We start from the raw sequence: 26,078 nt of genomic DNA, 5'->3' as shown, positions 1-26,078 counted from the left end.
AGAACTTGCATTGCTGGCGACCAGTTGTTTTTCATCACATTAAAAAGCCGCACTGAATCCTGCCAACAGCAAGAGGCACAAGGAGCCCCAGCCCTGAGTGCCACAGCAGCGCCTGTTCTGTACCCTCGATGGGCACTTGGGAGTCTTCCCACAGCACTCTAAACCGCTTCCCCATTCGTACTGTGTCAGAAAAATTACACGTGCAGCAGGAAATTTGGTAAAAATATATTTAAAAGAAGCAAGAAAAAATAGTTTTGACTTAAGGATAACTTTCATCATTCTTTTAACCCAATAGAGTTAAATTATATGTATAATGATTTCAAGTACTAACTTATAAAAGATGTGACAAATCAGAAAACAAAGAACAAGAAGACTCTCTTTTTTTTTCAGAAAAATGTATTTGCAATTCAAATGTTCATATAAAAAGCATAAATTTTAAAAAGTTCATAGATGTGTGTTTTTTAGAAGTGCTATGGTTTCTCCATTCATTGCAATTACATTCCGAAATGTGCAGGGTGGTCTGCACTGCATCATCAAATGTGTTTGTCACACTGAAGTCACTCTCATCACAACCTCTCCCGAGCTGTTATCTTCTGACAAATCCTCCTGGGGCCTCATCCGGTTGAAGAGATGCAAGAGCACGTAGCCACACTGGAACCTTGGCGAGGTGAGCTGCGTTGGGTGGACCAAGTTTCTGCTCCGCAGAGCCGTCAGTGGCAACCATAAAGTCCTACTCGTGGAAGACTCTCCCCGGCTGCTCTCTTCAATGTCTGTGGCTTTGTCATAATTTAACACATCCCAGTGCAAATTCACAGCTCTCCAGCGTTTAAACACTCTGTAAACTGCAGCTCCTTCATGGACAATGAGACCTGAAATCCAAGGGGGAAAAATAAGACGTCCTGATCAAAAGTTGGGAATCTTACTTTGTATTAAAAAGAGGGATTCAAGAAATAGTCCATTCTGTGTTATTCATCCCCATCAAAATACAGTATTCTGACTATGCCAATATTATGACTCCTGACAAGCTACAACCCATATCAGAAAGAAATAATCAATATTCGAAAAGTAACTACCATGTAGAGTTAAGCAGCCCTGGGTATAATTTACTTGCTCCATTGAGGCAAGAGAACACACCTTGGGCACTTAACATTTCTTTAGAAGAATCATTAAATTTGTTTATTGATTCAACATTGTGTCCATTGTGTGCCAAGCAATATGTTAGGGGGCTTGCACCCAACTGACAAATTAGGAAAGAGACAGTTACGAAGGTCACTACCATCTCCCCAATGTCTAAAACAATGCCTCACACACAGTAGACACAGTATACCCTTTTTGTTATTTGTCCTTTCCTCAACAATGCAACAAAAGTTTATTGAACAGCTAGTTGAGCTTTATGTATATTATCCTATTTAGTTCTCACACAGCCTTGTGAAGGAAACACTAGCATTTCCCTCGCTTCACAAGCAAGGGAACCAAAGCCCAGGGATGCAGGGGGCCTTGCCCAAGCACACACAACCAGAAGTGTTGGAGCAGGGAGGCAAACACAGGCAAGCTGACTCCACAGTCCTGGGTCTTGGCTGCTGGGAAGTGAGACTGATGGCTACATGTTCCTGAGGCAGACTTTCAGGATAACGAACAAGGTCATAAGAGAATCTCAGGGACCACAAACCAGTGACCCATGAGTTCAATACTGCTCACTGTGTGTGGAACCATCCTACTGCCCTCTCTACACCCAGCACACAGCCTGACTTTTGCACATTTACTGTTCAGCATGTAGCCCCAAAGTTGTCAAGCTTGTGACTCCTCTTGAAAAAAAGGAGTACCTGGAACAAACGTCCGTCCCTTCAGATAGAGAAGTGGGGAAGGTCTCTTCTCTTTGAGGAAACTGAAATTCCACTGAAAGTCAGTCGAGAGGTCAACTAAGAGTCTGTTTTTAGGGGGAGTGTGGCCTGTGAGAGGAGCACCATCTTCCACCTAATGAGCACTGCAACCTCCTAGCATTCAGAGCCCTGGGTACCTGCCCCAGAGAAACTTCCATAAACGTGAATAAGGGAGCATGTGAATAAGGTGCACGCCTGTAATCCCAAGGGCTTGGGAGGCTGAGGCAGGAGGATCCAAGTTCAAAGCCAGCCTGAGCAACTTAGGGAGGTCCTAAGCAACTCAGCAAGACCCAGTTTCAAACTAAAATATAAAAAAGGGCTGGGTATGTGGCTCAGAGGTAAAGAATCCATGGGTTCAATCTCCAGTACCAAAAAAAAAAAAATTACTGCATGATTATCTGTATTTGAAGAAAACAATGGCAAGCAATTGCAGAACATGAATCCAATGAATGACAGCAATGACATAAAGGGTTCAGAGTTATACCCCAAAACATGGATGAGTCTCAAAACCATAATAAAAGTCATGATGAGAAAATGAAAGTTTCTGAAAGAAACGATTCTACTTTTTTCTGGAGACACACACACACACACACATGGTGAATGTATAAATGTACACATGAGAAAAACAAGCACTAAATTCATGATAATGGGAAGGAAGAGAAAGAAACAAGATTGAGAGCCGGCTTCAAGGAAGGCTTTCAACTGTATCCCAAATGTTGCAAATTTTTAATAAAGTGATTAGATACAGATGTTGCAAGTATTATTCTGTATATTTTTGTGCCAGTAGGATTCAAAAATTACAATTATTTCAAAAATCACAAATAATTAGGAAAATTAATCTGAAATGGATTGAGGAATTTGGGGAAACAAAGGAGGCTGTTGTATTATACATGAAGACTGGAGTAGCGGTAAGCAGAGTACAGAGGGACGAAGGAATTAACTCAGAGGAAAAATGGGTAGCAACTGTAATGGAGGAAGGAGGAAAAACTCAGTCCCATATCTCCAAGGCTAGAGGAATGGCTAATTGAAAGAAGGGTAGTGATCTTCCCATATATACAAGGAGCGTCTGAATTGTGTTTTTGTTTGAGAGAGCAAGTTTTGGTCAGCTAAAATAATGTCAGGGAGGTGATGGAGATAGCCACACCTTGAAATATCAGGATTTTACCTACCCAATCTCAGAATTCAAGTTTTACATTGCTCCTTTACCAGAAGATAATCTGATATATGTGACTTCAAAGCTTCCAAACATATTAACATAGGACTAAAAACTGTACACGATCTAATAAGCAAAAATCCATTCAGCCCAATTATTGAACACTGCCAGATGTAAACTGCTGTCAATCATAACAATTTTGGAAAACTGTTTTGACCAAATTCTTTTTCCAAAGAAATAGTCAATGTTGACCTAATTGACCAGAGGTTTTCAGGAAACATGAGTTAGGACTACTAGATTTTAGTTGGTGATTTTACTATTAGCTTTCTAAATTCTCCATGGCCATAATTTAACCTTGCTAGATCTCTTTTTCCCCTTTGAAAGCAACTGGAAATACCTAATTTTTACATTCAGCAGGAGAGTGTTAAGATAAATTGGAATTCATCAACTATAAAGCCCCCAGATTTCCTCTGAGATGGTACTATATAACTACAAGACACTATTATCAATTAAAAATCAATAGTGAATCTATGCAGCGAGGGATATTCATTCACACCAATCATGAGACATTTACAGACTGAGACAGGTTGATTGTGACTAATTGCAGTGAGAAGCGGGGTGGGGGTGGCTTCACCAGTAGAAACTACTCTTTCTCAGGATCCTCTTCCTTTTTTATTGATTTCTTTTGAAAGGCCAGGAATCAGGTGGTTTACTAGAGTTTAAACTCACTTACTGGGACTATATTTATTCCTGGTATTTCTTTTCTATATGCATAAATCCACCCAATGTGCAGACACAAGCCCCACAGTTCTTTCTAGAACATTCTGAACAGAATTTAACCAAGGAAAACTACTTGAAGTTCTCCTGAGGACACACACAGTCCTCTTGAATTTCCAACTCCACAGGCAGCTTCTTAATCGCATTAAGTTATGAGTGATGTTTACATTTCATTTTGCTCTCATGGGCACAGAGAATCACTCCTTGCCCTCTGCAAGCTTAGATTTCCCAGAAATATAACGAACTCTATCCACCCTCTACAGTGCATTTCACCCCTTTCTTCTTTGTGCTCTGGAGTTGTGGCAAATGCCTTTCATACTAGCAGTTACGAGAGGACATGATTACGATAAATCTAGGGGTAAGGCTTCATTCAAGTCTATTTCCCATGTTGAAAATCCAGCCTTTAGTTTTTATTTTATTTTTGACACTGGGTATTCAATCCCAGAGTGCCTAGAAAACCCAGCCTTTAAAAAACATACGAGTATGCTTTCTTACTGATAATCAAATGAATTTGTCACCTGGACATTTCAGATCATCTGAGAATAGGATTGGATTTGCTTTGTCATCTGAGTCACTAAGTCTGCAGGGAAAAGAAATGACAATTTCTGTAAAATGTAAAGGCAAAATATTTTAGATACTAGCTACACTAAATGGCACAGATGTCCACAAAGTGTGATTTATAGGAATTTGGGGTCTGGAGAGTCCTGGAGTATTTCTGTATCGCAAGAGGGGAGGGATTGGTGTTTAACTGAAACATATCCTGTTTGGTGTGCAAAGGAACATTTTTCTTAGGGAATAATCTTGAAAAACAAAGCAGGCCTAAATAGTTTCTGGTTTTAATAAAATTTTAAAAAGGTATAAGTGATTCCTAGTGGAGTTGGGAAGGGGAACATGGGAGGATTAGACAAACTCTAGATAGGGCAAAGGAGTGGGAGGGGAAGGGAGGGGGCAGGAGGATAAAAAAGATGGTATGATGAGATGGACATCATTCCCTAAGTACATTTATGAAGACACGAGTGGGGTGTGAATATACTTTGTATACAATCAGAGATATGAAAAATTGTGCTGTATATGTGTAATATGAATTGTAATGCATTCCCACTGTCATATATAACAAATTTTTTAAAAAAGACATAAGTGAAACATATTCAAAATTTTAAATGGTGTGTTTGTTTTGAAATTCTATCAATAGGTAAGAATTAATTACCCAAAGAAATGAGGTGAAGATCAAGGTACATAAGGTCACCTGCTCACACACCTGTAGGTATACACATGCACACACACACACGCGTGCACACACACACACAGGCACACATACACACACACACACACACCTGATTTGTCTGTCTACTTCAACATCTGAACAAAGGTTGAAAAATTTATGGTCAAATAAGTTTTATCTTATATTAACAATCAAACCACTAGTCAAACATTGCCATTCCTTGTGTCACCAGTCTCAGCCTTGGTTGGGATAGCTGTAATTATTTTTCAAAAATTATAAGCTAAATTTTCATCAGGGGTAAATTTGTTCCAAGAACTGTCCTAAGAGTTTTACATGCTTGATTTTCATTTAATCTAGACAGCAACTCTACAAATAGCTGCTATAACTATCAGGGAACAATTTGAGGAAACTGAGACCTAAAGAGATTTAACCATTTTTAGATCACAAAGGTGCTAAAATCAGACTCAAATTCGTCTCAGTATAAACCCTGAGTACCTCAGTCTTATCCATGGTAAACTTCCAGTGTATGGCGGTCTCTTCTAGTTGTAGAATGACCAACTAAGAGATCAATGTGGACTAACTATCTCAGTGTTCCCCTGGTATTCCCATGATGAAACCTTAATCCCCAATGTGACAGTATTTGGAGGTGGCCTTTGGGAAGTAAGCAGAGTTACGTGAGGTCATGAGGATGGGGTCATCATGGTGAGATAAATACCCTTACAAAAAGAAGAGGAGACATAAAAGAGGCCTCTCCCCCTCCCTTTCTGTGTGTGCACACACCAAGGCAACATGAAGGCACAATGAGAAGACAGGAGCTGACAGCAGGCAAAGACAAAGGCCCTCATCAGACACCAACTGTGCCAACACGGTGTATTTCCCAGCTCCCAGAACCACAAGAAAGAGAAATTGTTGCTTAAGCCACTCAGGCTATAGATTTTGTTAAAGCCACCTACACTGACCATAAGAGACCTTATAGATAACCCCCGCCCCATTCTCATTTAAAACATAAGTAGATTAAGTCCCGGAGGCTGTAGTTTGAGCCGAATTATACAATTAGTGCCATCTTCAATATCCTTGTGTGTCATTGACACTGTTAGATGCAGAAGATGCCAATGAAACAGCCCTCCCCGCCCCCCCCCCCCAAGGAAAGAATGGGCAGGGCGCTTTACCTGAGGGTAGCGCTGTGATGCCTGCCCAGAGTTCTGTCTGTCTGCTGGGTGAGTTACCCCCACCCTCAGCTTTCCCAGGAAATGCAGGCCCTCAGGACAAGGCAGAGGAACACAAAGGAACCCAGGTAAAGCCCTGTGCATGGCTCCGTGCTTCGGAAGGCTAAAGAACTCACAGCCCGCTCACAGCAGGTATCTGGCAGAAAAGGCTCTTGGTTATAAAATTGTCCAAGATTTCCGGCTTAATTTTACCTTTTCTCCTTTGCCAACATTCTTATCTCTCTGTCATATTCGAAGCCTGTAAATAAACCTTGTGTCCTCCTGGGAAGTGAGTGTGACCAGAACCATACTGGACACTTGGGTCCTGTTTGATCCCGAGAGCTAGAACAGCTCAGGGCTTATCTCAGCAACAGGCCCTACTTTTTTTTTTTTTTTTTAATATTTTTAATACAGAGTTAGTTGAATCCAAGATATGGAACCCACAGTTAGGGAGGGCCAACTGCATAGCATAAAAACAATCTATCCCATATTTTGTAAATACAGTATGGCAGGTCCAACTTTTAACTCCTAAATTTCTGTTCTTTGGTGAAGGCCATAGAATGGTGGCTTCAAAGGATTAAACAAACTAGTCTGTGGTCCATGGTACCCTCTGCTGGAATTTTTGCTACAATGTAATAAAACACACTAGCTCTACTAACATTATTTCCCAACATGTCACAAGTTTAAATATCTTGTTAATATGAATCTTGGAGAAGTAACCAGAAATCATAGTTATTTCTATATATACAGAATGTTCATTTTTTTTTCCTGATGGACTGAATCTGTACATCAATACATAAGAACACCCAAGAAAAAACTTAGATGAAGATAGACAGGTAATATATGTCATCACAAAAGTCACCAGGTTCACAAAACAAAGTTTTCATGAATTTCTATGCCTCTGGGAAGCACAATGTGCTAAAAATATACAGGGATTTTAATGGATACTATGTCCAATGTTGTTCATATAGAAGCAAATAATGTGAAGAAATAGTCCATATAAAATGCACTTTCAAGAAGTATTGATTTTTCTATTGGTCAGATGTATGAAAGATGATATGTCATGAGCTTTGTAATGTTTTGAACAACCAATAAAAAAATATAAATGATAAGACCTTGATTCCTCTCAGAATGGTCTAGAACAAAGTAAAAGTCATAGGACCAGGTTGAGAATCGAATGCTGATCATGAAATCTAACAGCTCAGGGGCTCAAACAGATTTATCATTACCACTGGCAGTCCACTCATGTGTGTGAGAAACCTGGTAAAGACAAGGAATTATTCAGAAGCTTCCTACAACACACACACACACACACACACACACCACCCTGATGCTAGAGACTGGCTAATATCCAAATACTGATGGTGCAAGCCATCCCACATAAGGCAGATAGCAGCACATGTGAAGGGAAGCCCCTTCAAAATAAGTGAAGGCCCTGAGGGTCACAGAGATTCTCTTGAGAGTGCACAAAAGAAACTTGGTGTCCTTTCTGTGAACTGCCTCTCTGCTCCACGAGGCCCACAGTCACCAGGCTGGACAGGCAGGGCATGTTTGCACTGGATCTGCAGCACTGATGACACGCTGCTGGATTCAGAATGAGACTGCAGGGCCCACTTGCATATGGAGCGTAGTCTTTTGCTCAGTAATTGATGATGAACAAGCTGGTGACACAGGTTGAATTGGCTCTGTCCTGCACTCCCTATTTCAGCAAATGACTCTACTCCAAGTCATCTGGATCAGAAAGCTGTCTCTTGCTCTAAATTCTGCCCATTCTGTCTTCTTAGCAAACCTGAGCTAAAACCATAAAACAGAGAAGATCCTGGAACTTCCATCCGGACATTTGTAGGATGAGCTATTAATCATGCGTCAAGATCCAGATTCTCGCACATGTTCTTCTCTGATACAAATAAAACCAACCATCTGCTCCTTCTCCCATCTACCACTGTGCACAGGATGCACTGTCCCTGTTTTACTTGACACCTGTACTGAAATAGTTGTACGCCCAGGATCCCTAACCAGCAGTGTGCTCCCTACAATGGAAGCTCACCCTTCTTGCCTGTGGATATCCATTCCCACTTCAGGGCCTGGTACATGCCAAGAACTCAATCTTTGCTAAATGAGAGGGAGAGATTAAAGGAGAGGGTACCCATCCCAGGAATCTAAGGGATGACAAGAATTGACTTAATCTAGCTGCACTAGTGCCACTGAAACAGAACAATGTGTCGTGTTGTTCTTTGAAACATTAAACTAATATTTTATGACACCAAAGACAGACTGAGACATGCATTTCAAATCTAGATTTGAAAAGGGTTTAGGAGTCAGTGCCCATATTTCATGAATCATGGGTTTTAGCCTCAAGGGAAAAAATACACACACACACACACACACACACACACATACAAGGAATGGCAGAAAGAAAAGAGTTAAAATTTCTTTATAAACAAAGTAAAAGTCATAGGACTTTTACTATGAATTGAAAATTCATTATAAATTGAAAATTCTTTATAAACGTTTGTGTTCTTCCCCAGCAAACTGTAGTCCTCTCCCCCAACTGTCTTTTTGGCTTGCATCAAGCAATTAGGAACCCAAATATTTATAAAATGACTATGCCCTGGCCTAAGAGGTAGCTGTGGATTCTTCTCTGCTATTTCCAGGCAAAACAGAGAGAAGAAGCTGTCCATTTATTTCACTATTTTTTTTCTAAGGGCCAATCCATTAATAAATTATTTTATTATTATTTTTTTATTTCTTGATAGATAGATTGGAAGTTATCCTGAATTTCAACTGCTAACCCTTGGAGCATAAATACAGCATGGGCACATTCACATAATATTACACAAAACCTGCAAGCTCCACCATGGGTTATAAAATATATGGTATGGTGAAATTTTTAAAAGGGATCCAAATAATTCACTGGAAAAGAGAATCACTAATTCATCTAAGTTTCTAGCCCAATAATGCCTGCAAAAAAATGGTCTATGGTTGTGAGTTTTTTCCATAAAAGAAATAAGACCAATACTTTTATAGATTATAATAAAGATCTCTTAGAGGGCTCCTGTAACAAGAAGCACAGACTAGTATTAGTTTAATTTCAGTTGCAGGAAGTGTCATTGTGCCCCTCAGTTCAGGGACAGATAAAATATCTTGTGACAAAGGGGAAGCATCATAGATCACAAGGGTCAGAAGACCAAGAAGAGGCTGGCAGATATGGTCACAGAATTTAAAATAAAAATTTAAAAAAATTGGGTATGATGTAATCCAACTTTTTCACTTGGGAGAATGAGGACTCTGGGACCCAGATATGGGATGTTGTGTGACTGGCTCAAGGGTCCATAGTCAGTTTCTGAACCCAGGAACTGAACTAGACCCTGGATGCCTGGTCCATTCGGCTAGTTCTGCAGGAACTCTGGTCTCAGGAGCCATTTCTGGCCAAAGCTAAACATCACTAGAGTCTCTTCAGCCCACAAAATCATCAGCCATCAGAGGAATCAATGGACAAAATTTCCTTTTGGTGACACCAAAGGCTAAAATGGGTGAATTTTTCTCCAGTCTCTTAAAGCATACACAGTGTCATAGGAGACAGGGGATGACAACAACCTGCACAACTCATAAAAATAAATAACTCTGCAAGCTCTGATTTTGTGAAAACATTTTTTGGTTAAGAAAGCAATGTTGATATCTATCTTCTGTGTTAATTAAAGCTTTTAGGGCTTGAAATTATTTTGGTAGATTTCCATTTGTTTCCCACATTCTAGTCCATGAACTAAACCCAGTTCTTAGAGATTATGTGGACTTTTCCTAGTAGGAAGTGGAAGAAAATACAAATAATTTTGCATTTCTTCTGCAAGGGACAAACTTTCTACTACAAATTCACCACCTACCTGCAGGCTGGTCACTCTGAGAACAATATTTTTAAAAATTTATGTTAAAACATCTAATTAAAATTTATTTATCTTTGTGGCTTCGAATATGGTATTTTAATTCTGTTGGCTATGAATTTTTTGTCTTTCTCTAAGACTGTAAAGTCAATGTGTAAAAATTCTAAACAGAAGCTATCATCTAAGCATAATTAAAATTTATAACTCTTCTCTTTCATTTCATGATTCCAGCAAGAGATTTTCAATTGAAAATATTAATGGAAAATTTAACCTGAATGTAAAAATGCTCAGTTTCCTTAATATTCTGTCCATGATCGGGTGAGAAGATTCAAGGTTGAAATGTGATTCTCTACATAGATAATTCTCATTAAGAAATAGTTTCACTCAGAACAATGGAAAGAGAAATAGATTTTGTTAGAGTATATTTCATACATGCCTTTCTACTTTTTACCAATGTTTCCAAATGCCATTGGCTTCAATTATTTTGAATAAATTAATAAAGACTTCACAAAATAACTATATTACTTTGGGATTTTAGGGAAAAATTTCTCCTTTTCTGATCTTAAATTAGCTCCTGCATTCTTAGAAAAGTTATCTGTTCTCTCTGTCATGTCTTTCTGTTTAAGAGTAATTTGAGTAGCTTTACTTTACTGCATAGACCACAGCATTTTGCATATTAGTCATTCAAGCTCGGTTTCTAAGGAGAATTTTTTTTAACCAAATAATAAATACAATTAACTGAGTCGTGTAAATATTTGTGCTCATTGTACACTCTCTGGAGTAACAGGATTCCAATCTTGGGCCCTGCTTCCAGACTGTGTAACCCTGGGGAAATTACTCCCTCTTGCACTTCAGGTTTCCTGTTTCCAAGATGAAATGATAATAGGAGCCATGCAGTATGAGGTCCTTGTGAGGATTAAGTGTGAAAGATGAGGTGAAGAGCTTAGACTGATGCACAGATCATAGTAGCTCTGATCTTAGATAACCCTGAAGGCATGGTTTTTACAACCTTTTGTCTACTCATTTGGAAGCAGTTGAAAACCTACAGGGGCTTGGTTTCTATGCTCACTTCTGTGGTTCCTGATTACCTATGGGTTTGTCTCCCTCTCCCTTGTCAGCACCCACAGTGCACATCATTATTTAGATGTGACAAAGGGGAAGCATCATAGATGTAGAATAGATGACGAATGAATCATAGATGAAAAATGTTCGTGTTCACATTCCCTTCAGTGAGAAAGTTCTCTGTTGTCACGTGGTACAAGGCCAGGAAACCCCCAGGGGAGAGTTCAGCTGTGAAAGACAAAGCCAGGTTTGGGGGTTCGGGAAGCTGCTCTCTCCCATGGTCCTGCATGGGTGCAGATGGCTCTTCTTGCAATGGTTTGGCCCCCCTGCTGCACAATCTGCTTTCTGCTCTTTCTTCTCATGTTGATTCAGCCTCTTTAGGGACCTTGTTTTAATTTAGAATACTCAGGGATACCCTAGGTTGCTGTCCTTGTTCTCAAGCCTCACATTGCCAGCATTCCCACAATCACTCTCCTGGAAAGCTGTGACGTCACACAGTAGAGCCACACAGAGAGCACACATGGGCACATTCATGTACAGAGCAGCTCCACAGAAAGTGAGCCCTCCTGACCCTCAGTTACTACCATAACCACCCATCATTTGTCCTGTGGCTCCTAGACCAGAAAGGCTAATGTCCACGTGTCCATGGATGCAGGGACCACAGCCTGACGTGCATATTCCTGCTCCACCCCAGCCAGGCCTTGTCCTTCCGGAAACCAATGAAACTCCAAACTCTGAAACGTGCCCATCCCATTGCTGATGACAACCTCCAGTGCTTCCCACTCGCCCCCCCCCTTCTTAATCTCAATGAACCTCCCTCTACCTCCTGACCTCCTAACCCACTCCCCAGGTGCCAGCTCCTCTCTGGCTTTTGTTACTTCCCTAGCAGCCAGGACAGCTCAGCCCACCCTGTGGCCATGCTCTGTCCACTTGAGGAAAGAGGCAGAATGGAGTCTGCTGCTCTTTCTTCCAGTGACTCTGTGTAACCAGACCCCGTCTTGGCCTGGGTCTCCTACTCCCCTCCACACTTGCTCCTCATCCCTGCGGAGTGGAAACACGTGGCCACGTGACTGTGCCGAATGGGGCCCTCCTGCTGCAGCCTCCGGAGGGCCCTCAGCCATGCTCACAGCTCCTCATCCCCTTGGCTTCTCCTGTGTCCACAGCAGCCTCAGTGGCCGATTATCACATTTCTTCTCTCCTCAAACTTTTCTCCCCACATTGTGCCTTTTCTGAGCAACTGACCAGACAATCTTCTTGACTGAGAAACAGGGACCATCTCAGCAACAGCCCTCTCCAGCTGTGCCCACTCCTTCCCTCAGAGGATGGGCTCTCTCCTGGGCAAGGCAAACTCGCTCTCTGGGTGCTGGGCTCCAGGCCTCTGCATTCTCTGTGACACGAAGCTACCCCTTCGTACCCCTGGATCGTCCGTCTCCCTTCTGATCTCCTGGGTCTTCATTCTCGCTGTTTGTTCTTGCCTAACTCTACCCTTAAAACCAACGAACCCTCCTCAATCCCCCCACAGCCTCTGCCCTCATTTCACTGGATCCTTTATCAGCCAAGCTTGGTCAGTGTCCTCTGCCCTTCCCAGCCATCCTCAACCTACTGCACCCTCGCCTCTATCTATCCATCCCCAAATGCCAAAACATGAACAAATATTGGCTTCATTTCACTTGCCCTGGACGTGGTGTCTGGCGCTGTGGGCCACCTGCTCCTCCTCCCAGAAGTCCCCCCTCGAGGTGGCATGCTTCCTTTCTCTGGCTTGTTCTTCTGCCTGCCCATCCTGTCTCATGTGTCCCTCAATCTGCTGCATGTCTCGCCCTACAGATCCTGGCTTCACCTACCAGATACGAAACCTCTTCAAGCTCTGTTGTTTGCAAAGGTCTTTTTTCAACATCAAGCTCATCACCCCGCACACAGTCTTTTGGGGGCTCCTGAGATTTCAGTGTGGTCTCACTCCCAAGCTCCACCCACGGGGTCCTTCTTCATGACCAGGCCTTACTTCCTCAGGGCTACTCTCCCAACAAGCATCTTGTGCTCTTTCCACATTAAATTTCACATGAATCTTTTAAAATGACAAAATGATATCGTGCATGCACTGTTAGGTCCAGGCAGGTGCCTCTCTCTGGGACCCTTGCTAATTCCTGCTCTTTAAATTTTGATCAAATTCCTCACCAATCTAGGAATGAAACCATATTACCCAGCAATTCCACTCCTTGGTATTTATCCAAAATAACTAAAATCAGCATTCTACAGTGATATAGTCACATGAATGTTTATAGCAGCGCAATTTACAATAGTCAAGTTTTGGAACCAGCCCAGGTGCCAATCAACAGATGAAAGGATAAAGAAAATGTAATACACACACACACACACACACACACACACACACACACACACACTGGGGTTTTACTCAACCATAAGGAAGAATGAAATATGGAATTTTCTGTAAATAGAAGGAACCTGAGAATGTCATTAAGGAATAAGCCAGACTCAGAAACAGAGGTCAAAATTTTCTCTCGTATTCAGAAGCTAGAGCAAAATAAGGAATAAAAGGGCAGAGGGTCCCACGAAAACAGAAATGGAGTTGATGGAGTAGAGGAAGGGGACTGATGGGGAGGTAGGAGGGACGGGGAAAAGAAGAAACCGCAGAATGAAATTGACCAAATTATGCTATGCCCATGTATGAATATACCACAGCGAATTCCATTTTCATGTATATTCATAAGGCACCAATGTTTAAAAAATGAATAAATAGAAGGACGATCTGTAGAGTAGAGGAGGGGAACAGGAGACAAAGTGGACTAGAAACTGAAATGAAGCAAATTATACTCCGTGCATGTGTAAGTGTGTCAAAATGAACCCAAATACTGTGTATGAGTATAATGAACTAATAAAAAAAACATTTTTGACAAATTTTAGCTCAAGATTTTCTTTCCTCCCCAGAGACTTTGCTGACTCTAAGCATGGTGAACCTTCCCCCATCAGTTCTCACGTCTATTTTTCTCCCGGCACGTTTCAGGTTATGTATGAATCACTTTGTCTCCTCAGTATCTCCCTGCAGCAAGTGGAAAGCAGGTAGCACGCTATAATCCAGGTTTCAGCAAACAGTGAAGTGCCAGCAAGTGCATATTTTAGCTGTGCAAACCTTCAGGGCCTCTCGCAAATTCTCATACAGAGACCATTAATGACTTGGTATGGCCGCGTTCTGGCACAACTGTGTGGGCACTGAAGTTTAAAAGTGAGGTAATTTGCCTAAATCGTGGGCTCTACAAAAACAGGCAGTGGGCTGGCTCTGGGTCTTGGGCTTCTGTTTACCAGCCTTTGTTCTGTTTATATCTCTACATTGATTAGCACACAGGATGCACACCATGAAGGTTGGCTCAATAGGTGACTGACACCTACCTCCTTGGTTAGAGGGCCCTGAACTGAAAGACACAGCAGAAGTGTACTGATTCCCTACAGAGGAAATGGAAGTCAACCATACCAACATACTATTCTGTTGCGGTTCTGCTAATTATGGTAATGTTTCTTCAAAAGAACTTGAATTTTTCAAGGTCGCACAAGGGGAAGGCTGAATTAGGGTTTAGTTTGTTTTGTTTTGTTTTCTCATGGGAGTACTAAAGGGTTAATTAGCTTTAAGAGCCCATTCTAAGCACTGAAGGGCTAGTAGCAAAAAAAAGTTCCCCTCTTTTTATTTCCTGGGGTTTTAAAAGCAGCAATATCCATGATAATAATCTTTAGACAAATTAGTGAACATCAGTATGATTAAGGCATATAAAACCCTATTATTTGTACCTCCAGAGAAAAAAGATAATGACCTACTCCTCGAAGCAAATAAAGGATAAAGATTTGTTTTTCCTTAAACACTTTGTATTGCACAGGGCCACTCTGCCTTTGTCCTGAAGGTCCCGACTAGGATGTGCTCAAAGTGCAAAGCACCACATACTGGAGCTGGCCAGGATCCACTCCAGATAGGGCTGAAGGCTGACTAAATGCCTCAGACTTTCTAAAGAAGCTGTGGCATTTCCTGGGGTATGAAGCATGCTAACATATTCGGAAACCAAGGATAATGAGCTGTCCCTATGAAGGAATTCACTCTGTCTAAGAAATAATTCCAAATGAGCCAGCGGCACATGCAAACCCATAACAGCCTCGGCTGCATGTGTGATTCTGCCAGTACAGCCAACCTCACAGCCCTCCACCAGGGGTGGAGTTGGAAGGCAAACCCGGAAAGGCTCTGGGAAAGAGCAGAAGAATGCTTCTGTTCTCCTACGGATGCAGCTGGGTGAAGGTCTCCCAAGTAGCCAAATTGTGGTGCTGAGGGATATAGGTCCCCGATCAAATTATAGCTCAGGAAATGAAAGCATTTCCTGGAGCAGAAGTGGCTGACATGCTTCTGATGTCTAGAGGGGAAAATTACAGTGATGTGGAGATTCAAAAAGGAAATACTGGGCTCATGACCTTTCCTGGTTATTATGCTAAATAGTGTTTTAAGTTGAGCTTCTTTTTTTCACATGCCTTGTGATTCATGCAGACTTATCTACATCAGTTCTTTTTAAAAAACTCAGAATGAGACAAATACAGCAACAGTATTTCCTACCACCTGCGCCAGGTAGCAGCCTTCTGAGCTGACCTACTGACCTTGAGAACTCTGCAGATTCTGAGTGATCCTAGTTGCTTAGATTCCATGCTTGGCTGTGGTGGTGGTGATTGGAGTGGGGACGGGTGATGAAGGGTTGAATCTGGCCAATGAACCACATATTAATTTGTGCAATTAATATGTGTTAATAGAAAATTAAGATTTCTTTTAAATTAAAAAAAATACATGTACATGAAGTCTTTTTGATGGAAATTGCTGGCAATTTTTAATGGGCAGACCTGTCCAGCTTTGGTGGCCCTGACAAAGCAAAATGTGTAAGGCGATGCAGGCTGGCATCGATGGTACCAACTCCTCATGAAGGACCTGTGGACTGTGTCCAACCACATGGCCACTGGTGGTCCTGCCTCTCTTCTCAGGGAAGACCAGGAAGAGGCTCACTCTATTCAGTCATCCCCAACCCCCTCTGTGCAGAAATGCTGACTGGTAATTTTACATATTTCACTTGGAACTACTTGATAAATTTTATAATTTATCCATAAATATCTTACAGCTTAAAAAAATTGTACCTATTGACAATGACCCAAGGGCCACACATCTGACAAACCTCACTAGCAGCTGCTTCAAGCACTATGAACATGTATTAGTGAAATTGAAGCTCTCCTATGGTTAAAAAAAAAAAAAAAAAAAAAACTTTTGTTTTTTGCTCTAAATTATGTGATATCTCAACTTTCAATGATAACTTTTTTCTAACTCTTCTCAGTAGACACAGTTTTCATCTAAAATGTTCTAAGAAATATTCTCAACTTCTGAATCATGCTGAGAGGTGCCAGAAATCATGAACATTTCTTCTTTAGAAAGTTATAGTTTAAAAGTCATTTGCATTTTGCTTGAAATGTACTAGAATTTTATTTTTCCATAGCAGTAGAATTAGTTTCTTAATTATGCTTTGCTTATGCTGCCTGGTTTACCTTCATTTCAAGCAAGGAAGATGATCTACAGCACTGTTTTAGGAGAAAATTCTCCCGTCATTAATTAGACAGTGACCATTCCTGCTGCTGGGACATATCTATGGTTTGATTATCCTGATTATTTTTTTGTCAAAATTCATCATTTTTATCTGTATAATTATCACAGTTAGGAAGTGTATTCGTAGGTTTCATGTCAATAAAATGTTAAATCTTACATTACTTTTAACTTCTCTACCTGAAAAAAATTGGCAGAGTAAAGCAATATCCAAAGATCGAAATATCCTGGCTTTTTAAAATGTAAAGATATGTCTGATATCATCAATCAAAGGTTGTAGGAATGTGTTGTATTTATTATTCTGATGTCTATAATGGAATGTGAATGTATTACCAACAAGTTACTCTAGTTTTTTTGTGTGTGTGCCCAAGTAGCTTTAGCTAGATAAATGATCAACTATTGAAAAATGTGTTTTCAAAAGGACTACATGAGTCTAAATAACTATTTCAAATGAAAATATGGGAAAACAAAAGTTTATGTTGGAGAATGTGAAGCCCCTGCAAAAGGAACATATTTTTTTCAGTATTAAATATAATTGGTACAGTGAGAAGAAAACATTTTGACCTGAGTCTCATTCTATTATATCTCAGTTTATTTTCTAGAATTCCCTAATCTCTGTAGCTCTCAAAAACAAGACAGCATAAAAATCATATTATACTTATTTCATTATTTCAAAAGAGTTCTGATATTTTTTGTTCCTGGTGGCATATCACAGTGTGTGTATGTGTGCGCACACACGCATTCTGGATGCTTGTGCTTTGAGAAATAAAGTAATATGGAGAACAAAATATTTTAGTATTTTAGTCACAGAGCCAAGTGACAGAGGGTGGCCATTTTTTCTTAAGGCAATTTCTGGGAGCATGTTCTATGCCAAAAAGAAACAGAATGAAAGTAAAATCTCCTCAGTGTTAAGATATAATAGAAGAAACTGACTCGGGGTGTCTCAATGAGCTGGAGAACACAGGAATTTGGAGAGGCAGTGAGCTCTAATCTTGGGCCTTCCTGCTGGATTCTGTCTTCAGAAAGAACTAGTGAATGTGTTTACAGAGCAGGCCTGGTCCACCTCTGCATGTCACATCCCTGGTATCCCGAAAGACACCAGGACCACATGCCCGGTAGCATGACCAGTGTGGCTATTCTTATTTTCTTAAATAAAAGTTGTCACCACCAACTTAGTTAGAGAACCTGTTTTAAGAAAACCACTCTTGAGGTGTTTATTTTAAATATAGCTGAAACCACGAATTTTCAATGTCAAAAAGGGATGATATCCACGGTGGGCAAAGTGTGGAAAACAGGAACTCTAATATATTTGGAGGAAATAGAAATTGTAAAGTGTTTTCAGAGGGAGATTTAAAAGGACTTTTCAGAATTCAACATGTGCTTTTTACTTAACTCCGATTTTTCCACTAATCAGAATCTTGCCTACAGATATACTCATGTCAAAGTGATGTCCATTCAGGACTGTCCCTAATGGCAAAAATGGGTAACAACCTAAATATCCACCGGTAGATGAAAGATTTAATGAATCATGTTTTAACAGAAAAAGAGCTCATTTTGTTGAATGGAAAAGACTGATTGAACAACAAATTGTATAGTATGGTCCCATTTACATGAAAAATAAAATACCTAAGTATCTGTGTACCTATACATGTATAAGCTGAACAACAACAACAGCAAAAATCCAGAGGGTATATATTAAAGTGTGGACGGGAGATTTCTGCAAGGGAAGCGGCATAACAAAAAGGATTGTATTAGTGAAGGTCTCGCAACTTCAAAGATTTCATAATTACAAACTAAAATTTATGTGGGATGTGGGTGGGTGGATAAAGGTGTGTTATGTGGACAATTAAGAAAATTTTAGAAGAACAAAATCAGTGCATATTTTAAACAATTCCTTCACACAGTATTCCAGGGAAGACCAAAACCTCTTCCAGACATGAATTTGCCACTCACTTATTATGGTTATTAGATTAGGTTCATGATCTGCACCCTCTATTTGGGCATTCCCACTGGTGTAACAGGTTTTAGTTTGTTGCCTGGCCCGAGCTACGTGACACTAACATGTCGTGGTAACCACTCTCAGTGTCTGGATGCAAGCTCACCAAATGACTCTCTGTCCCCTGGGCCATCTCCTAGTCCCTCCAACTCTAGTAATTAATAAATGAGTTCAACTTGTGGCACAGGCTCCTCTGAGTCATATGACCAGTGGAAGTGACAGCCTCCTACATTCTCAATGTGCAAAGTGTGAAGAAGCAAATCCCCTGCCCAGGGTACTGTGCAAACCTCTGGGGGGGTCAACACGACCCTACAGTGGTTCTCACTCCTCTCTGAGTTAGCACCACTGGCTATAACATCTCAGAGATTTAAATCCTGTATATTAGTTTTCCTGTGAACAATCACAGTCTGAATGTCATCTACTCAAATATTTAAAAGAGCTTCCTAAATATAGTCTAAAACTACATCTCTTCCCACTTGACTTTCCTTAAATCAGATACGAACTGTATAATAAATGTGGGTTGAAAATCAATTCACATTTAACCCACAGAAGTCTTCTGGAAAAAGTTCAGTAACAGAAAAGTCATCTGCCAAGCATGTTTCCCCTTTAAGGCTCTCTGTCTGCCTCTAAGCAACTTTCCTCTCCCTCTGACAGTCTTTGCTGAAACGTTTGCTCTCATTGTCTTCTCCCTGGAACAGAGAGGTCTTTTCCACTTAAGAACTACAGACCATGTATGCAGACAAGGTGAAGATACTCATCAGATCCTTACACGTTTGCCATTCCATCATCCAATACAGCAGCCACTAGTAACCCATGGCTCTTTAAATTACAAACTAATTTAAAATGTAGTTTATCACTCTCCCTAGCCACATTTAAAGTACCCGACACCCAAATTATCTAATGTCGATGGATGGTATCAGACAGCACAGATGCAAAACATTTTTGTCTTTGCGGACATTCTATTGAACAGACTTGATCTTGAAAGACTAATAGCAAGGAAAAAAAATCTTGGGAAAGAAGAAAAGACATTAATTAATAATGAATGAAATCAACAAACAAATTCACTATATCTGGAAATAAGTAAACCAAATTCTCCAAGTAAATGAATGTTCTACAAATCTTGAAATTTCTATTTAACAATTCAATTTCTTGCTCTCTGTTATATACACTGGCTGGATTATAACATTTTTGGATGCTAGAATAATCGTCTTTGGATTTTCTGAATTTTTAAAAAGAACATTCAGAGTTGTCAATCTGTTCCTTCTCATTTAGGTATAATCAAGTCTGAAAAGGTTGTAGGACTGTTTCCAGCTATCCTGAAGTCCTCGGAATGAGGAGCTAATCTTGCATCCTCCAGCGGTGAGAAGGGGACCACCTCTTCACTTGTGGGGTTTCTATTCAGCTGTCACCCAGCTTGGCAGTCACTTCCCCAGAAAATCTGCTGAAACCTTCCCCTCCACACAACAACCCGGCATTAATCTCTCCCTGTATTATCCAGCTACCATTTTCCTGTGCATACTTCCATAGCGACACAGCCCAGTGAGAGATTCCCCCAAGATTAAGTTCATCTGGGGTGGCATTGCAATGGGAGCATACGTGTCACAACAAACTGAAGGCACTCAAGAGGCGGAAGCAATGGGAAGTCTTCAAAGGCAAAATGAGGAGCAATGCACCAAGTATTCTGAAACACTAATCCTTGGCCACAAAGATTAAAATCAAGGATGCTTAAGGATCAATAACACAGGTGATGCCAGACTGAGATTAAACAGGCGATTCATGGGCAGATGTCTTTGAGGAAGTATTCTCTGTGAGGTGGCAGTGGCCTTCCTGCAAGGTGTGGTCCTCACAGGGTTTCTTGTGGCACTTCTTGTTATCAGTCATAAGCATGGGACCCCAACTCTACAACTTCCCAATATTATTTTTTTTTTGTTGGACCTTGACAAAAGGCCTCCGTTTGGATCTTTAGAACTCTCCCAGTCCCCGGAGGCCAGGAGCTCCCTGGGGACAGGAGAGGGGCTGACGCACTTGCAATCCCAGCATCCAGCACTGAGTCTGGCACACAGAACACTCCTAGTAAACATTTATTAAACTGACCTAAGCAAATTGCACCCAAAGTTGTAAACCTGCTTCTCACTAAAAGTCTGCCTGTCAGTATTATTCAGGGTAGAACCAATGTAACTTTTGTTACTTTCTACATTTAATTAGCAGGCAGCTGAATTAATTTGAAACATTATCGGGAGCTATAATACTGGCTATAATCCTGTTGGCTACCACTTTCTTTACCATAGTCGTTTCTCAGTTTTTTGAGATTTGCTCAGAACAGACTAATTAGTGAGAAAGTCAAGTAAAATAAATAATGTTCCATCTGAATTCTTTAATAATTTTTTAAAACATTCAAATACATCAATGAATGATGGGATTTGGCTTTAATAAACCAAGACGATGAAAAGTATTGTTGGTATTTAAAATTCACTTTCAAAATATCTCCAAAAATAGCAACTGTTTTTATTTCTGAGAAACTACTTTATAAAATGGACAAATGCTCAAATTACAAAAGAGAAGCCCAAATATGTCATATACTACCCAAAGATCATCAGTTCATGTATCTGAGTCCTTAAAAGCAGAAATTTATAAATTTTGATTAAAATGCTGACAGTAATCATCAAAACTTAAGAGATAATAAATGCAAGTCATAAAATTTAAGAAAATGATTTTCCTTTTTAGTGTTCAATGATATCAAGAAGTCAACTGGAACTCCCCCCCACCCCAAGTTAAACTGAAAGCATAGTGATTCATTTATCTTTCATATTCTTTTTTTTTTTTTGAAAATTTACTTTTAACTGATACATAAAAACATAAAAATTGTCTATTAAAGGGCACTATGTAATATTTCCATACATGTATGCCTTGTGTAATGTTTAAATCAGATTAAACGTACCTATCTCTTCAAAGCATTTATCATTTATTTATGGTGAGAACTTTTGAAATCCTTTCTTCTGGTTTTTTGAAATGCTTCTCTTTATGGATGATCACAGTGTATAACATTCAAATCAAAAGAATAAACACTCTCTTTGAACTTGTCAAAGAACTGCATTTGTAGAACAGTTTTGTGACTCTACATAGAACATTGCACTAGAGATAAAATCTGAATTGAGATTTCAGATACTAAATGCTTGCATATGCATTGTTGCATTTAATACAGAATGTTCATATACATGATTAGCTCAATTATTTGGGCAACATCTGTTCGGTTTACCTATTATTCATGACATTTCCCTCCCTTCTGTGTTTCTTTCTGGCCTGAAATTTGATGAGTTTCTTTCCTATTGATCTTATATTAGTGACAAGGGAGGAAAGAAAAACAGGAAGGAAAAATCTGGCTAATTATATTTTAAACATTTATAGTTACAGTTCCTTTTTAAAAATTAACCGAAGATTTTGAAATTGCTAGTTAAATAAACTAAGGCTCTAATAAGTACAGACGTTAATTTAAGTGATCTAAAGTTATTTAAATGTTTTTGACTTATTCAAATGTGCTCAACCATTTCTAATTAATCACATAATTACTTTATAACTGTTATTTCCTTTATTTGACCCGAATGATAGGGATTACTATTCCAAATTTTACGGGTGACAAAACAGAACCATGGAAAGATGACCTGGCCAAGCCTCAGAGGCCAGGATTTGAAACCAATTCATTTGATCCCATTCCCTGGAACCTCCAGTCCTCAAGCTTTAGCGTCAGAACTTAAGAGACACAGGCAGCTGGGCTCCACCCCAGAAAGTTTCTGATTCGGCAGGTCTGGATTGCAACCTGAGGATATGTGCAGGTGCTGCTGCTACCAGCCATCTAGAGACCACACTTTCAGGACCCCTCTTTAAATCATGGCTACCTCCCTCCTTCAGCTCTTTCTACAGCCCTGAGGCTGTAAACCACATAAGAACAGAGAAATCCCCGTGATACCTCGGCGTCCCACTCTAACCACCCCCTGATACCAACTGACTGGTCATGACCCCAGTGTCTGCCTGTGGCACCTCACAGGAACCACATGAATTTGGAATGAATTGGCTTTCATTTTCTCATGGTATTAGGGAAAGGACAGATCTGTCAAGGGAAATGCAGATGTAATCTTTCTGTAGGGTCTATTTTATAAAATGTATGATAGGTTTTGTTTTCTGAGCCACTGAATTTATCATGTGAAACTATGAGACAGGAACCAACTAGGAACAGTGTCTGCAAATCCCTAACCTCTCAAGGAGTGCTTTCTGCCTCCAGGGAATCTGAGCCACAACCAGGTGCAGGTCTTTTAGGGGACTGTCCTCTTCCCCAACCACAATATTGCACAATATTGCCATCTGCATCAGCATGTGTTTCCCCCAAGTTTGTGAAAGGAAACTGGCTTGCTCCCCTTCCTTAGAAATAAATTATTGCCCTTATATTGCTCACTCCAATAATTTCTTCAACCCCTTCAACTTTCCTTTTAGTTGCAGAAGGTGCCATTTTAAATGGGCATTATCCTGCTAATTTTATCAAACTATACTGGAATACAAATGCTTTGCTTTGCTTAGAAAAGTGCCCAAATTATGAAACCCACCTCTACCCCAGATAAGCAATTATCTGGAAAACCAAGATAATGTGAACTGCAACATGCTATGAATATGAGATCCAAATGGTGAAAATATCATCGCTGAAAGAAACGTATTACTGATAGTTGGTGAAGGTTCAAGGTCATGGTCTTACCTATGCACACTAGATCCATAAAACCATACATTCCATAGCAGATCTGAAAAAGGATGTCCTTCCTCTGCCACACTGCATAGGGGCTGAAGGCTGACCAGAGGAGCCACGTCACACTCGCTATTAAGAACAGGGATCCTAGGATTACAGCAATCATCTGAACTTTCTCAACCAGTGTTATAGAAATGCTTTGCCACTAAAAGAAAAACAGAGGCATGTGAGAAAAAGATGCTGTATATAACTCAAAAAGGAAAAAAAAAAAAAGAACATTTTCAGCCCCATGTTTCTCTTCATAATGCCAGACCCCTTGCCAGACCCCAAATGAATTTTTCCATTTCATTCAGGCAATAAAAGAAAGTCAAGCAGATAAAGATTAATGAATTGCCTTAACTTCATTATTTTTAGTAATTCACCATTCTACAAGTTTAATCTACTTTACTTCAGATAACAGTACTGAGTGTGAATAGCTGAGGAATATTTAGTACCTGGGAATCACATTATTATCTCTCATGAATGCACGAAATTAAATTTATCTGACAATATATGGTAAGAACTCCTCTATTTGATATTTTTTTAATTCTTAATACATCTGGCTCCTTAAAAGGGGGGGGGGGGATACTGTTGTTTTTGCAGAAACATGTAAAAAGTTTTAAAAAGAAAAGTAAGTTATATAAGAACATCAGTGAAAAAGTCATTTAAGATAATACACAGTAAAAAAAAATCATAAGGAAACCATGAAATTTACATTATCTGGTAGTGGTGAATTTCATCTGCACAGATATTACTGATTTTATTATCCAATGGGTAATCCATGAAGTCTTTTTATCAAGATTTAGAATTTGTACGCAAATGGGAGTATCTTGGAAACTCATGCATTATATTGGCATACACTATTCACTGGGGAAAGTAATTTGTTCTCCTAAATATCAGTATTTGAGAGGATTCACAGTACAAATGATCAAAAATCCTTCAAGGGTGCTACCAACTTGAGAGGCTTAATTAGTCATGTTGTCACTTTCAAGTGTCTGGAACAGAAACAAACCTAGAATTATTATTAGGATTTGCCAGTCAGCAACAGAACCCGACAGGATCTTAGTCCCCTCTGTCTGGAGTCCATCTGTGACAACACATGGCTGATCAGAAAAATCCCAAGATGCATGAAGCAGCCTTATTTTAAAAGTGAGTTTAAGCAATCAGTGTCCACTGGATGAGTTTGATATTTCCTTAAAGTCTTAACTTACCTTAAGTCTGAATCCTGTTACTATCACCACCTCTAATTCCCTCCCTCCCTCATGGTCCACTCTCCTTTTTGCTCTCATACATACATAATCCAAAAATAAATAATCTACTTATAATATTTTAAGTCCATACTTGACCTTGCATATTCAAGTATATTATTATATTCTGCATTTGTTGCAGATTAAACTCCAACATACATTTTAAATATTTTATATTCCAAAGTCATTTTTCTTTTTAAAGACCGAACCAAACAATAAACAGTTATTTACTGGAAGAAAGATACTTCTGTTCATTTTAATGCAAAAATTCATTTATCAAAAAAATAGTTCTTGCTTTTATCAGCCTGATAAATAATTAAACTAGTTAACATAATTTTATCACTACAAATGAATCAATGTTGTATTCCAAACATAATTTTAGAGTTATTTTTTTGTCTTAGCTTCCTGATGCAAACATTAATTTCAAACTGCCAGTCATTTGAATTTTAAAGCATTTTAAATTTGGGGTCAGCAAACAAATACAAAGGATCAATGTATCTTGTTCTTATTTAGTTTGATTCTCATTAAAATCTTTCTTAAATACAAGAACACAGTAACAACATAAATGCCATCCTAGATGGACGGTACCTAATCGGTATGCCATCTTACCCTTTATCAATTTATTAATTGCATACTCAGATAGATGAGAATGCCATAGTAGATGACAGGCCACAGGACACCGTGCAGCAAGAGTGTCCTCTGTGTGTGTGTGTGTGTGTGTGTGTGTTTGTGTGTGCGCATGTGTGTGGTTTTCACAAGGTGTTCACATGCTCAAACACGTACACCTGAATCATAGTTGAGGGTAGCCAAGAGTGAGAGAGGAAGAGTCCTCTCTATCATCTATTTTTCTTTTGCCAATAATTCTTACGATGTTACAGGTTCATATGTAACTTTAGTGGAGTTAAATTCGGGCAGTTCCATGTCATAGAATTCACAATATATGGCTTCAATTAGAACTTCTCATAAATTGATCTAAGCTTGCTTTCATGATAGCTGAGTGACAACATGGTAGCCATGGGCACAGAGTGGTGTAGCCCTTTTAGATGCTCTGATTTGGGAGGACTGTGACGACAGCTGGATGTGGCTTTGGAGTTTCCTGGGACACAGGATTGGCGTGGCCACACGTGACCCTGAAGTGTCAGACCCCTCTGTCTCCTGTGTGGCATGCATCTAACTCACCAGGTAGAGCTGCTCCTTGGAAGGAAGGTGAGTGAGTAAAAGGAGAGTTATCAGAAGCATGGATGCTGCCCACTTGTTTGGTGACACC

The 26,078-nt window shown here is 39.8% G+C and overlaps 1 protein-coding gene across 1 annotated transcript in view; it reads right to left on the bottom strand.

Moving 5' to 3' along the window:
* Positions 1-460: 460 nt before the first annotated feature.
* The window catches only part of Marchf11 (membrane associated ring-CH-type finger 11), a 113,483-nt gene continuing 87,865 nt past the window's right edge, over positions 461-26,078 (bottom strand). The window contains exons 3-4 of the mRNA XM_027936317.2: positions 23,538-23,730; positions 461-869 (exon numbers count right to left, since the gene is read on the bottom strand). Of these exons, the coding sequence (XP_027792118.2) occupies positions 547-869; positions 23,538-23,730 (516 nt within the window). The 3' untranslated portion in view covers positions 461-546. The remainder of the gene's footprint in view (positions 870-23,537; positions 23,731-26,078) is intronic.

This window comes from Marmota flaviventris, chromosome 5 (genome assembly GCF_047511675.1).
Source record: "Marmota flaviventris isolate mMarFla1 chromosome 5, mMarFla1.hap1, whole genome shotgun sequence".
Classification (NCBI taxonomy): domain Eukaryota; kingdom Metazoa; phylum Chordata; class Mammalia; order Rodentia; family Sciuridae; genus Marmota; species Marmota flaviventris.
This window is presented reverse-complemented; position numbering and strand designations above follow the sequence as displayed.